At 37.4% G+C, this 15,748-nt stretch overlaps 1 protein-coding gene across 1 annotated transcript in view; it reads left to right on the forward strand.

Moving 5' to 3' along the window:
- Positions 1 to 15,748, forward strand: part of DBH (dopamine beta-hydroxylase) — a 746,988-nt gene that overhangs the window by 265,973 nt on the left and 465,267 nt on the right. Inside the window, exon 4 of the mRNA XM_044058860.1 lies at positions 13,833 to 14,009. Within this exon, the coding sequence (XP_043914795.1) occupies positions 13,833 to 14,009 (177 nt within the window). The remainder of the gene's footprint in view (positions 1 to 13,832; positions 14,010 to 15,748) is intronic.

A 15,748-nucleotide genomic window follows, 5' to 3' on the forward strand; every position in this document is an offset into this window, starting at 1 on the left:
TTTGCATTGGTTATGAATGCAATATGGAGTAAAGTAGCTTATAAAATGAAAGATGCTAGATATGTGATGCAAAAGGAGGTGGTAATTCCAGTAGTTTTGACATAAGCAGACTATATAGTGGCAATTGCTAAAACAAAATATGGATGAGGGAAGAATAGGTTTGTCTGAATGGATGTTTAAAGGAAATGGGAATGACCTTGTATAAAGATAAAAGTAAGGGTTTGGATAATGTGGAAAAAATTGTGTGTTTGTATTTTTCAATGAATGAAGTCTCGTTTCTAGGAATATAATTTGGAAAAATTATGCAGATATGGTGCAATAAGTGAGTTTGATAAAAGAAAGAAAGAAAATTATGCAGATATGGTGCAATAAGTGAGTTTGATAAAAGAAAGAAATATATCTTCTGTGAAGGACATATAGGTTAGCATCATATGTCTCAACTGTACAGATTTTTGCAGCATGTCTAGAGTTTTGACTCATACATTTGGTCTATTCCTTATAAAAATTGTGTTTTTTGACAAATCACTGAGATGCTCTAAGGATTAAAGTCAGTAAATAATGACATGCAATTGAGTTTCAGACTTCATATCCGTCAGAAAAATGCATGTCAGCACAAGTCCAATTATTCTAGCAATCTTCTAAGTTTATGAGTAATGTTTAACATGTGGCCCTATTTTGGGGCCTTTGCCCCCCCCCATTATGTCATCCTTTGTCCAGATTTCTTGCACTAAGAGGTTGAGAGGTATGATTATCATTCAGAAAAAAATGCTTATCTGGTGAATTCTGTATTAATGGGGAAAACAGAATATATGTTAAAGGTTTATAATGACCCCAGAAAAAAATATGAAAAATAAATTATGCAAATGGAGTTTTCTTTCATATGCGGTTCAAGATTAAATCCAGTGAAAACATGTGTGTTGTATATGAGTGAAGGTGAAGCTGGACTGGGGTTACTAAATCCAGTTGGTTATTCTGCTTCTTTAAACTTGTATAGAGTATTAAAGTGGGTAAAGAAGAGAATGAACAATTAATTGTGAGAATTTCTAAATATAAGTACAAAATGTTCTTGTAGATGATGAGAATAAGAGAAAGAGAATATGTGAAGGAAGGCATTAAAAACTATCAAGAAAATAATACTAACACAGAAAATACAATATGATGACACATAAAAAGATGGACTTATATGGATAATAATGTGATATAACAATATTATTATGGAAAGCCATGGAAAAATTTCCAGAAGAAATTATTAAAGCCATTAAACTTAACTTATCTGATAACAAAAACTTAACATCCAAGAACCCTAAGTCCTCCCCTTTTACTCTCAAATCCATCCCTACCCAAACTATAAAAAAGCTCCTGCAAAAGTTAAAACCTTGCTCTAATGCCCCAGATGACATTCCATCCAAATTTCTCCAACTAGCTGCTGACGGCATAGCCCTTCCAATCAGCATCCTAATCAATCGCTCCATTCAGGAGCCCTATGTACCATACCTCTGGAAAAAAGCCTTCATTATCCCCCTCCATAAAGGAGGTACAATCTGTTCAATCTCCAACTTTCGCCCTATTGCTATCCTATCCCCTATCTCTAAGATACTCGAAAAATGCATTCACCTCCAACTATTACCCTACCTATTGGACAACCAACTCCTAACTCCTACCCAACACAGGTTTATACCAGGACATAGCACCACCACTGCCATTCTTTCCTTCCTTGAAATCATTAACTCTGCTTGTGATTCTGGGAACATAGTTTCTACGCTCCTCCTCGACTTATCTAAAGCTTTCAACACTGTCTCTCATGTGCTTCTACTTTCTAAACTCTCCCATCTTAATCTCTCTTCTTCATCTGTCAAATAGTTCTCCAGCTATCTTTCAGCCAGGGAACAAGCTGTAAAATGGAACTACTGCACTTCCTCTTTCCTTCACACCCCAACAGGTGTACCCCAAGGCTCTATTTTGGGTCCTTTACTATTTAACATTTTCATCAATGATTTCCACCAAAAGATCCCCAATGCTAAACTGGTGCAATATGCAGATGACTCCACTATCATCTGCTCAGCCAAAACTCTTCCTTTACTAATAAACCTTATGCAAGATGCCTTCTCCTCCACTGAGTCCTGGATGCTTGACAATCACCTAACCCTAAATGCCTCCAAATCTAAAATAATGATCTTTACCCCTTCTAGACGTAATGCTGCTGACAAATCATCCCTCTATATACTTAGCCTAAACAAAACAACTATTGAAATAGTTTTCCATACAAAACTTCTGGGCGTTCTTATCAATGACCAGCTAAAATTTGATATCCACCTACAAACCAATATTAAAAAGACTCATCAAAAACTTGGTATGCTTTATTGACACAGGCGCTACCTTTCTCTGTCTTCTAGACAACTCCTATCTACCACCTACCTCCTACCCTCCCATTTGTATGGAGCTCCGCTACTCTCTAGCCTCCAATCATCCCTAAAAATCTAAACTTTTCTCATGCTATAACAAAATTTCAAAGTTTGCCACAGGATCCAAATCCTCTACTCACCAATTGCAACTCCCTACATGCTCTAAATTGGTTGGAACTCCCAAGCTACTTAAATTTCATTCAACTAACTACAGCACACAAGCTAATTTTCAAACCGTCTAACTGTCCATCACTCTCCTCTTCCCTAAAACTTCACCAGTCACATAGAACACTTAGATCCACAAATCAGAACCTCTTAGAACTTTACAAGCCTTTACACGCACCAGGGCAACTTCTACTATCAATCTCCCTTGCCAGATTGTGGAACTCTCTTCCCCCTTACATTAGAACTACCCCTAACCTACCATCCTTTAAAACCCTACTCCACTCCCACCTCTACTCCCTCTGGGAGTGCTCCTGTACCCATCCTACCTGATTCCTAATACCTATCCCTACTCTAATCTCTGCCACTGCTTCAATTCATCTCTCTAAAATTCCTTTGCCTAAATACATGAAGTGTATTAAATGAACATAAATTTATTGTTTTTGCTAATATCTTATAAGTGATGGACTCAGCTCATACATTTCAAGATATGTAAAATCTTGCCTTGCTGTATATTGATTGTTAAACTGTTGTTCTCATATGCTGTACTAATACATTGTATATTGTCTTTCTGTCTGGAGCTTTTCTCCTCAGGCCTCCATTGAAAATGGGCTACCTTGGCCCAATGGACTTTCCCGGTTAACAAACTGAAATAAATACATTAAAAAAAGGAAAATATGGTGTACTTAAACATTGGAGTTTCAGAATTTCCTATAGACACGGGTAATTAACAAGTTACCAGTAAAGGGGAATATGCCATATAAAAATAAACTTGAAAGAGTGTGTTTTTTATGGGGAGGCAAAGACAATAAAGCAAGTGTTTTGAAATGCAAGAAAGTGGTGAAACTCCAGAAAAAGTTGTGTGAAGAAATTTTTTTTGTGAATATTTTAATATGTACATATGTGCATGTGTGTGTGTGTGTATCATATGGTTACAGTCCACTTTTCTGAATGTCCTATTAATCAAAACATGAATCACTGAATACATTGGGTGATTTACATTAGTGGTGGCTATGCTATGAGATTAATGGTCAATCCCTTTTCTCCACTGTTGCCAGATCTCAAAGTTGATATATATAAGTTGAAGGGGGTGTAAGAAATGCAGCTCATATGTCTGTTCAGAAAGCAATTCAACATTTTGTGTTTTGCTAAATTTGCCCTTTGATAATATAGTCATGTATGTCTGTATATACATATTTGCTTGTGTGTGTTGTGTGTGCATAGCTTACATTACCAGGAGGTTGGTTAATCATCACTGAAGTGTGAATCACTGAATTTTCATATCAGTTCCTAATTTGTGTATAGTTATTGGTAATGCTAGTGTACTTAATTAGCATGAGACTGGAAGACAGTGGAGATATGGGAATTTCTTCTTTTCCCCACTATTGAGTGATTTCATATATATAAATATGTATACATAAACATATGTTATGGGTAGTGTGAGGAATATAGGCTACTTCTTGTCCTAATAACAGCCTTAGTGGGAAACTTTAATAATCTTTAGAAATGTTTATTAATCTTTAATAATCTTTAAAAAATACTGATTGTAGCAGATATCTACAGATGCTTGGTTATTATTTGTTGGTAGTATTTGTGCCACAACTTTAAACTTTTCCTGATATAGTTCCATGCTTTCTGATGTTAAAACATGGCATATATATCAGTACTGTAGCTCTGATTTTACATTTACACTTTCTCACCTAAAGTCTCAGTCTATTCAATAACTGCATCAGTTTCATGTTGTGTTCTTCTGTGGTCCCAGGCCACACCTATATATTATCAGTAGTGTTATCAACACTTTAAGTCCATTAATATTCTGTATAACTGGTCTCTAAAACACTTCAGATACTGACAAAATTCTACCCTGAAGACTCTAGAATCTAAATCTTCTCATAGGCACATGAGATGGACATATGTTAGATCTTTCTCAATGTAGCTTAAATTCCCTAATTTGCATAAAGCATAGGCAAATATTTTGCATTTGTAATACCATAACAGTTTATTTTACAGAAAGTATATACTGTCTCTTATTATAGCTTTACTAAAATATTGAGTATCTCTGCATATGTTAATTTTACTGGGTGTTAACACAGTAACTGCAATTTCTACCTTGTCTGTAAGTTCCTTATGTTTCTTAATCACAGTTATGCTCTGCATTCTTTGCATCTCACTTTCAGTCTCACATTGACAAAGTACTGGACCTCTCCTTGGATAATGCAGGATCGGTAAAAATGACAGAATCAATCAATATGATGAATTACTAGCAAGCATCTCCAGCAGTAAATAAATGTTCTAAGGGATTTCACTCCCTTTCCCCATTTTCTTGTTTTTCTTTCACACAATTTTATATAACGTTAACTCTTTAGTTAGCTATTTTAACTGGGATGAAGTCATTTCATCCACTCAATTTACATCTGCTACATTACTTAATGTTAATATTGCATCTCACAATAATTTGCTTCCTATCTCATCATTTTGAGTAACACACATGATGCAGTGTTATACTGCTACATTTTTAACTCACCACTCCTGCAACCTTTAGATTCGTCCCTTTAATCAATATGACACCTGCCAAAAGGAATAACTGGTAAATATTCAGCAGATATTTTTCTTGTCTCATAGTGACTCTGTAATGTCCGTATAAAATATACTCTTCCTCTCAAAATGATGTCATTATACATGCTCTTCCTTCCTCATATTTTTCAGATATGTGCTTGCTGTCAGAAATAAATCAATGTGCTGTCCCCACATTTTCCAATTCTCAGAAAATTAACCTACAGAGAGAGAGTTACATTGACTTTTCAGATGAAAGAAATTAATTTCTGACATTATGTAACTAACATCTGGCATTCAGATATTAAAATACTTTGAAATATGCATGAAATGATTTCCTATAATCTGTTCCATTCTTACATATCAGACTGTCCAATAATATATAAGAAATCTGATGACATGACATAACACTGAACCTCTGAACTTCATAGAAGTGCTAAACTATTAAAGCAACTGTGCCATATATTACATAGCCTACTGAAGAGCAGGTAGATTGGGAAAGGGAGGTTGGGAACAAGGAGAGTTGGGGGAAGAGTGATGAGAAAGGAAGTTATGTATATCAGAAGAGAACACAAGTAATGATAAGAGAGGTTTGAGATACTGTTAAATATTAAGTGTGACTGGAAGTTAGAAGTTAATTATTTATAAATGTAATGGTGCATTGAGGAAGGAATGTAATAGCAAGTATGATGATATAAAGACTTCTAAGGCCTCAAAAACATTAAGGGGTCTAATTAGTTGAACGGATAGTGACATGTGGGAAAAATAGGAGTGCATTACTCCTTGGGTCAGTCCTTTATGTTTTTTAAGCAACATTAGGTTTCCTTTTAATCAATGGTTCAATGTTTTGCTTTAGTATTAATGTTCATAAAAGAAAGTTTGGAGAAGATACCTTGTTGCTTAAATGTAAAAAAGAATAAAATTAATAAAAAAGTTGGGCACAGTTCAAAATTTACAACAGTGATTAGTGAAAAAGGAGGCCTTGGGAAAATTATACTATATTACCTATATGTAAACAATCTGTGTAAGAAGTTATCAGAATACTAGGATATATAAGAATAATCATCACCGCCATAATATAAATGTTATAACTGCTTTGTCTACACATTGAAAGGGCTTTATCTGGAGATTTGTGTACATTCTTACAAAACATCATTCCAATAACATAGACAGATGAGACAATTTAATTGTACAGCAGAAGCTACACAAAGGCTAAACAAACTTAGCATGTGCTGTTGTCCTGAAGAACAAAGGCAGGCAGCAGGAATGAAAAGCTTATTAGTATCAACAATATCAGGTGCATCAAAGTGAGGTGCAATATTTCAGAAACATATCATATGCAAATAAGAGCAGGCAGCTTCATTATATATGACAGACAGCAGAGGAGAAGATGAGTATGAGTAAAGGATGACTGGAGTAGTACAGTTAAAGAATTTGTAGGAGAAATAGAAGGTCATTTTATGATAGTTGGATTAAATAAAGGGAATATCACAAAGGGAAGGACTTGCAGGTAAGAGGCTTAGACTGGCCATTGCTAATGTTATGTCTTTAAACAGCTGCACTTGTTTTCTTTTCTCGTCTGCTTTTGGTGCTCCCTGTCTGCTGTCAGCTTCTTACTCCTAGTGCTCACCTCTATCTCCAATAGCAATGTACAGAGGATATCTTGTTGTCCAAGTGTTGTACCATCCTGTTCTGAGTCGCCAATGTACAGAGGATATCTTGTTGTCCAAGTGTTGTACCATCCTGTCCTGAGTCGCCAATGTACAGAGGATATCTTGTTGTCCAAGTGTTGTACCATCCTGTCCTGAGTCGCCAATGTACAGAGGATATCTTGTTGTCCAAGTGTTGTACCATTCTGTCCTGAGTCACCAATGTACAGAGGATATCTTGTTGTCCAAGTGTTGTACCATCCTGTTCTGAGTCGCCAATGTACAGAAGGTATCTAGTTGTCCCAGTGTTGTACCGTCCTGTTCTGAGTCGCCAATGTACAGAGGATATGTAGTTGTCCCAGTATTGTACCATCCTGTCCTGACTCACCAATGTACAGAGGATATCTAGTTGTCCCAGTATTGTACCGTCCTGTGCTGAGTCGCCAATGTACAGAGGATATCTATTTGTCCCAGTATTGTACCATCCTGTTCTGAGACGCCAATGTACAGAGGATAACTAGTTGTCCCAGTGTTGTACCTTCCTGTCCTGAGTCGCCAATGTACAGAAGGTATCTAGTTGTCCCAGTGTTGTACCGTCCTGTCCTGAGTCACCAATGTACAGAGGATATATAGTTGTCCCAGTATTGTACCGTCCTGTCCTGAGTCGCCAATGTACAGAGGATATCTAGTTGTCCCAGTATTGTACCGTCCTGTCCTGAGTCGCCAATGTACAGAGGATATGTAGTTGTCCCAGTATTGTACCATCCTGTCCTGACTCACCAATGTACAGAGGATATCTTGTTGTCCAAGTGTTGTACCATCCTGTCCTGAGTCGCCAATGTACAGAGGATATCTAGTTGTCCCAGTATTGTACCATCCTGTCCTGAGTTGCCAATGTACAGAGGATATCTAGTTGTCCCAGTATTGTACCATCCTGTTCTCAGTCGCCAATGTACAGAAGGTCTCTAGTTGTCCCAGTGTTGTACCATGCTGTTCTGAGTCGCCAATGTACAGAGAATATCTAGTTGTCCCAGTATTGTATCATGCTGTCTTAAGTCGCCAATGTACAGAGGATATCTAGTTGTCCTAGTATTGTACCATCCTGTCCTGAGTCACCAATGTACAGAAGGTATCTAGTTGTCCCAGTGTTGTCCCATATTGTCCTGAGTTGCCAATGTACATAAGCTATCTAGTTGTCCCAGTATTGTGTCATCCTGTCTTGAGTCGCCAATGTACAGAGGATATCTAGTTGTCCCAGTATTGTGCCATCCTGTCCTGAGTTGCCAATGTACAGAGGATATCTAATTGTCCCAATATTGTACCATCCTGTTCAGAGTCGCCAATGTACAGAAGGTATCTAGTTGTCCCAGTATTGTACCATCCTGTCCTGAGTCGCTAATGTACAGAGGATATCTAGTTGTCCAAGTGTTGTACCATCCTCTTCAGAGTTGCCAATGTACAGAAGGTCTCTAGTTGTCCCAGTGTTGTACCATGCTGTTCTGAGTCGCCAATGTACAGAGAATATCTAGTTGTCCCAGTATTGTATCATGCTGTCTTAAGTCGCCAATGTACAGAGGATATCTAGTTGTCCTAGTATTGTACCATCCTGTCCTGAGTCACCAATGTACAGAAGGTATCTAGTTGTCCCAGTGTTGTCCCATATTGTCCTGAGTTGCCAATGTACATAAGCTATCTAGTTGTCCCAGTATTGTGTCATCCTGTCTTGAGTCGCCAATGTACAGAGGATATCTAGTTGTCCCAGTATTGTGCCATACTGTCCTGAGTTGCCAATGTACAGAGGATATCTAATTGTCCCAATATTGTACCATCCTGTTCAGAGTTGCCAATGTACAGAAGGTATCTAGTTGTCCCAGTATTGTACCATCCTGTCCTGAGTCGCTAATGTACAGAGGATATCTAGTTGTCCAAGTGTTGTACCATCCTCTTCAGAGTTGCCAATGTACAGAAGGTATCTAGTTGTCCCAGTGTTGTACCATCCTGTTCTGAGTCAGTTGTCATAGTATTGTATCATCCTGTCTTGAGTCGCCAATGTACAGAGGATATCTAGTTGTCCCAGTGTTGTACCATCCTGTCCTGAGTCGCCAATGTACAGAAGGTATCTAGTTGTCCCAGTGTTGTCCCATATTGTCCTGAGTTGCCAATGTACAGAAGCTATCTAGTTGTCCCAGTATTGTATCATACTGTCTTGAGTCGCCAATGTACAGAGGATATCTAGTTGTCCCAGTATTGTACCATCCTGTCCTGAGTCGCCAATGTACAGAGGATATGTAGTTGCCTCAGTATTGTACCGTCCTGTCCTGAGTCGCCAATGTACAGAGGATATCTAGTTGTCCCAATATTGTACCATCCTGTTCTGAGTCGCCAATGTACAGAAGGTATCTAGTTGTCCCAGTGTTGTCCCATACTGTCCTGAGTTGCCAATGTACAGAAGCTATATAGTTGTCCCAGTATGGTACTGTCATGTCCTGAGTCGCCAATTTACAGAAGGTATCTAGTTGTCCCAATAATTTACCATACTATCCTGAGTTGCAAATGTACAGAAGGTATCTAGTTGTCCCAGTATTGTACCGTCCTATCCTGAGTCGCCAATGTACAGAAGGTATCTAGTTGTCCCAGTATTGTACCGTCCTGTCCTGAGTCGCCAATGTATAGAAGGCATCTAGTTGTCCCAGTATTGTACCATCCTGTCCCAGTATTGTACCATCCTGTCCTGAGTCACCAATGTAGAAAAGTTATCTAGTTTTCCCAGTATTGTGCCATCCTGTCCTGAGTTGCCAATGTACAGAAGGTATCTATTTGTCCCAGTATTGTACCGTCCTGTCCTGACTCACCAATGTGCAGAAGGTATCTAGTTGTCCCAGGATTGTACCATCCTGTCCTGAGTTGCCAGTGTACAGAAAATATCTAGTTGTCCCAGTATTGTACCATCCTGTCCTGAGTCGCCAATGTACAGAAGGTATCTAGTTGTTCCAGTATTGTACTGACCTGTCCTGGGTCTCATCTCCTATGCAGCTTGTTCAAAGAAATCAGGGCAGTTTGCATACATATGTTATGAGGCACATACCCCTGCAACACATGATCTGCCTTTAAATCCCCTCATTACACCATACTATCCTGAGTCTCATCTCCTGTGCATCGTGTGTAAAGAAATCCGGACAGTTTGTATACATATGCTATTAGGCAATTACCCCTGTTGCACATGATCCACCTTTACTCCCTTCACTTTCATCTGTTTGAGCTACTGCTTCAGGCTTCTGCCAGGGACTATAGCCATGCTGAAATACAGTACTTCTCCTATAATAGACAAGTCTGATTGCAAATGTCTCATTCTTATCCTCTTCCAAGACTCCAGCTAATCCAATGTCTATGTCTACTACCCAGACCTGGATCTCCTGAGTTACATTTAGGAGTTCTTCCTCTTATACCACACAGTCAGTTAGTTGTATGAAAGCCATTGTGTGTTACCATTTCCAAATGACATTAGCATAAATTATCCTCTCAAGATTAGTAATGAACCAGAGGGTAGAACAGCATATTATATATAAGCAGCATTACTTGCAACAGCACAACAATTTATTTTGTCTGAACCCTGATTGTTAGCCAGGAAGCACTATACATGTAGGCATATATAATGCATACCCATACCTTTCAACTATCCAGATTTTCCAAGACTGTCCAGAGTTATGCCTCATATTCTGGTCTGTTCCTTACCAGTTTTTTGGTTTTCTGTCAAATCATTGAGGATTGAAGTCATTAAATAATACTAAATAATGTCAACATTTGAGTTTCAGATTTGAAATCCTTCAGAAAATATATAATAATGCAAAACCTTTCTAATTTTATAGGAGCAGTATTTAAAATCTGTCCCTATTTTTGGGCCTTTGATCCCCTCCCCACCCATTATTTTTGTCTTTATCCATATTTCTTGCACTGTGAGGTTGAGAGGTATCTGCATACCATTTTGACTGTTTGTGTATTATACTGTTATACATATTTTTTTATTGTCTAGCCTGCAGAGTTGTGACTTATATAACATATCCACATATTTAGCAAACTACTTTTGAAAATTGATTATGCATCTTATTCTGACATTTATAGTTGCACTCAGTTGAAGTATTTTCTATAAAAGCATTCCTAAAGCTTACTAAAATCCTCCTTTAATTATGTGCTCTTCAAACTACTGAATTTGTCAACTTCTAAAGCTGTGCTCTGCATAGATGCCAGATTCAGACAACTAAACAAAATACTAAATGAAGAATTCACTCATGTTTACTGCTATATACATTTATTTCGGTGAGTATACAGCATAATGTGTATCTTTTTTTCTGGAATGAACTGGGCCATATTACTAGCAGAAAAATACAAGATGGATAAGGAATCAGTTAAGGAGACAAGTTCAGTAAAGCAGTATGCATAATTATAGCATAAATGTAGTACGCTTAATCATACATTTATGTGTAACACTACATCTCCTTTCATTGTTTATTAATATGATGTTATTTGAACTAACCTGAACTCTTTATTCCTAGTATGATCTGTTATTTCTTTGCTTCACCTCATCTGAGATAATAATCCATCACTGGCAACATCATGGTTACTCCCATGGAAACACAGTGATGTAACAACTAACAGATAAGTGTTAATTAAGTAGGGCACAGACTACTGATCAGGTGAATTCAGAGTGAATGCTAAGGGAAAAGTTATGTATTTATTCACATTTTTTGTAGTAATCAATTGCAGCAAGATTACTATACATGTGTTTTTAAATGCAGAGTGAACTGTAATTTATTATTTTACAAAGCTTTATTTTGGTTTAAATAACTATTTAAGACTAAATAGTTAGCCTAATTATCAGAGATGCAAATACTAGATCATTTATAATGTAAAAACTTGATATACTTGGCTAAATATAACAACAGTCTCTAGAATAGAGCGTGATATGGCAGAATGTGCAAATAATTTCAGAAGTAGGTAAAACTGCTAATTTGTAAACAGGATAACTGTATCTCTATGAATGTTTTAGACATGAATACAGTTGATAAGATTCTTCTTCTAAATATATATCTATATCTATATATACACGTGTGTATATGCATTTAGAGAGTATTGTATGAAGGACTGTTTTACTTTCTAAATACTTAAGGAAAAAAGATGAGAAATTTGAGACACACAAGAGTACAGTGTCTGTTGTTTATCTGTATCACTTGTGACTTAGTTAAAAAGTATTCTGGAGCAGGACCTTAGCTAGGTGAGCTGTCACCCTATACAGATCCTTAAACTGACAGCCTGCACAACCCAGAATTTTAGGAGTGTCTTTTTAAAGTTGAATACAAAAAGTATAAAAAAAGCTCTTCTCTGTGCCAGTAACTACTGTCAAACTGCTTGGTAAAAGTGAAATAAGCAGCTTGCCACAGATACCACAAACTCCCCCAGACACTTATTTCCTCAGTATTTCAGTTCAGTAGTAAATGTAGTATTTGCATTCATTTATGTTTTACGATTATTAGTCACAATATCCTTGCCTAGTACTGCGGTGGTGGTGCTGCGGTAGCGTTGTCGCCTCACAGCAAGATGTTGTGCCGTTCGATTCTCAGCTAGAGCGTCTTCTGTGTGGAGACATGCGTGAATGGGCGTACCTTCATTGAAGGTTGTGCATCAGGGCTGGCAAACTCGGCACGTAAAAAAATCTACTGCCAATAATTAGCAGACTGGAGTTCCGCTGTGGCGACCCCTAACCGGGAAAAGCTGAAAGACACAAACAAGTCACAATATCCTTGCATCTTCAGAAGGCAATGATAGTCTGCACTGCAACACCAGTGGTACCTACTGACTGTACCCCCTTGACAATTTGCACCTGGATCAGTCACTCCCTTCACCCTGCCCTAGTTACATCTCTGTCCTAGGATACCACTGACACAGCTAGTGCACAAATAGTAACAACTGGACAGGAAAGAAGAGGAAAACAATGACCCTTGTCAAGGGAATGAAACCAGCCCATCCCTCTAACTTTTGTGCATTGTCACTGGCATTGAACCAACAAGTCTTTGAACAGTTAGCTAACTTGTCTCCCCCAAAACTAATTGTGTTTTCTTTCATCTAGTGAACTACAATAATAGTGATCTTTTAGCACACAAGCATCTAAAGCAGTATAAACCAGTAACTTAGTATTGCATTAACAAATGAACATAAATGACCTTGAGTTTCATATGATCTCCATATCCCTCAAATAGTGTGTGTACCTCATTATGAGGAACGTTCCTCATTTTTACTCTTTTAAAGTCCATGTTGTTCACAGCTCCACACTGAAAAGGTCTGTCACACATTCAGTGTTAATATTTCTTTTAACTGATATCCATGGTAAATAATACTGAATCATATTATGTCCTCAAAAGAATGTCTTATTTAAGTATTAGGTAACACATTTTAAACATCCTGTAAGCTTGCTAGATGAAGTTGTTAGTAACTGTTCCACATTTTGCCGATTTGGTTCACATTATAAGTGGTAGTGTTCCTCATTCTCAAGATGGAAGGTTGAGAGCTGTGAAGATCTCTTCAATCTTGATTGGAAGGGGACGTAACTGTACTGCTGTCTACTGGCAGCTGCAAGTTAATATGATTTCAAGATGATCTGTGGCCAAGGACAGGCAGATGCCAAGGTTTCAGGTGTCAACAGATATAGACATCCTGACTCCCAAAATGGAAAACAATATTGGCCCAACTAAAACAAAGGATCATGAAACATCCTCTGTCATTTTCAGTTCTAATTATCCGGTCACCTGACTATCAACCCACCTTTGCAAAACCAACCACTCTTACATGTCAGGGAGGGGGCTGCATAACACAGGAGGCTGAGACAGTGGACCTTGGTGTAAGGTGGAATGGAAGACCATTAGAAAAACACAACTGATAAACATTCTGCTCTATATGGGAAAACATATTTAAAATACAACATGCAGTTGTCAGTTAAGATGTTATGAAATATAGTTGACTGTTTTACAAATTAAAACTATATTATTTTCTAATCTATCAATCTACTATATTATAGTATGAAGCAGTGATAACACAAGGCAACCAAGCATTAGTACATCACATGGAGGTGTTTCAGTGTGCTCCGCAGTTTGAAACGATCCCTTATTATAACGGCCCATGTGACTCCAAGATGAAACCAGAGCGATTGAACTACTGCAGGCATGTGCTTGCTGCATGGGCAATGGGAGCAGAGGTAAGAAAAGCATATTGATGTCCTTTATATTAGTAATTGTAAGCTGTTATAATCCGGCAATAAAAAGTTAATATGAATAAACCATATTGATTATGAAACTGTTATCTCAAAAAATTGTTGTGATTTTTATGAGTAAGCATAGTTCTAAACTAGGGTGCAAATTTGTGCAGCTCCTCACCATCATTATATTAAAATGATACAGGTTTACATTTTTAAAAATGTCTTATATGAAAAGCATATCAGAATGCTAAAGACTTTGTCAAAGATCTTGAGAAGCAACATTTGTATATAAAGTATGCTATAGACCTATATTATTGGTTCAGGGTAACTTCCTGCAATATAAAAACATAGGCTTGGTTGTGTGCCTGACAAGTATTGAATCTAAACAAGGTAGGAAATCAGGCGAAATGTCTTAAGATGCAGTTCTGCTTGTGTGTGTGTACACATATGTGTTTGTGTGTGCGTGTGTGTGCCTGTCTGCCTGTATATGCAAATACTGTGGACTTAAAAAAATTACATTGTTCCAGTCATCAGAAGAACACCGTCTATTCCATCCATATCTTCACATGAACTTAATGTTTTCTCACTGTATACATTCATGCATGCACTCACTGTAAATTTTTTTATCCTGTGCTAAGAAATAAAAATCTTCTCCCTCCTCATGCTCAGTTCTACAGTGCTTAGCATACATGATTTCTGGCAGAGGTTACTCTCACTTTCATCCTCAATGCTTCCCTTTCCCTTTAACCTCACCATCATTAAAATATTAATAATATGAAATATGTCCAATCGCAATCAACCAGAAGTGCTTTTATCCTTCTCTTTTTCCTCTGTGCTTACTGCACCTTTTTGAGAACATTGTATAACAAAAGACGTAGCATGTGCTTCATCCCTAAATGTAAAATTTCCAGTTTTGGAACAGATGCAGACACTTAGCTCAACAATGTGTACTACTTAACATAACAAAGGTCATTGTTTGTAAGTCCTGGCATTGCATTCACCTTCCCTTGCCAACATTTATTCCTATCATTATAGATCCACTGTAACCAACCATCCTCTCTCTGTACTTACCTTCAGAAGTTACAGTGCTGTAAACTTGCCAACTTGTATTCCAGTCTGTATCTAAATTCAGGGCCACACCAGACAACTTTTTCAACATACTGACTGCATAGCTCAACTTCTAAACTCTAGAATCAGGTACAAAATCAAAAATAATCTGGGACAAACACCACAAATAAGTATCACTTCTTGAATATTAGTACTATTAATTTGGAAAGTTGATAGTGTAAGAGGAGGTTATTTAACATGTTTTTCTGAACACATCTCAACCTCTTAGAGCAAGAAATCTGGACACACCCTAAAGTAATGGGGCGACAGAGGCGCAAAATATAGAGACAGATTTAAATACTGCTTTTATAAACTTAGGAAGTTGCTAGAATAACAGGATTTGTTAGCATATATGTTCTGAAGGCTATGAAGTGTGAAACACAATTGTATGTCAGTTTTAGTGACTTCAATCCTCAGAGATTTGCCAAAAAAATTACAAATTTTATGAGGAACATACAGAAAATATGAGGAAAAATTTTTGACTTTCTGTGAAAATCTGAACAGTTGAGAGGTAAAGGGATATTTAGCTATAATGACTGTCAATAATTATTGACTGTAATCAATAATATTTTCTTAAAAATCACCAGATTTATATATGCCGGGGAAATACCGAGCCAGTGAGAAGTATGACT

This window comes from Protopterus annectens, chromosome 16.part0, assembly GCF_019279795.1.
Source record: "Protopterus annectens isolate FY-2018-M chromosome 16.part0, PAN1.0, whole genome shotgun sequence".
Lineage (NCBI taxonomy): Eukaryota > Metazoa > Chordata > Ceratodontiformes > Protopteridae > Protopterus > Protopterus annectens.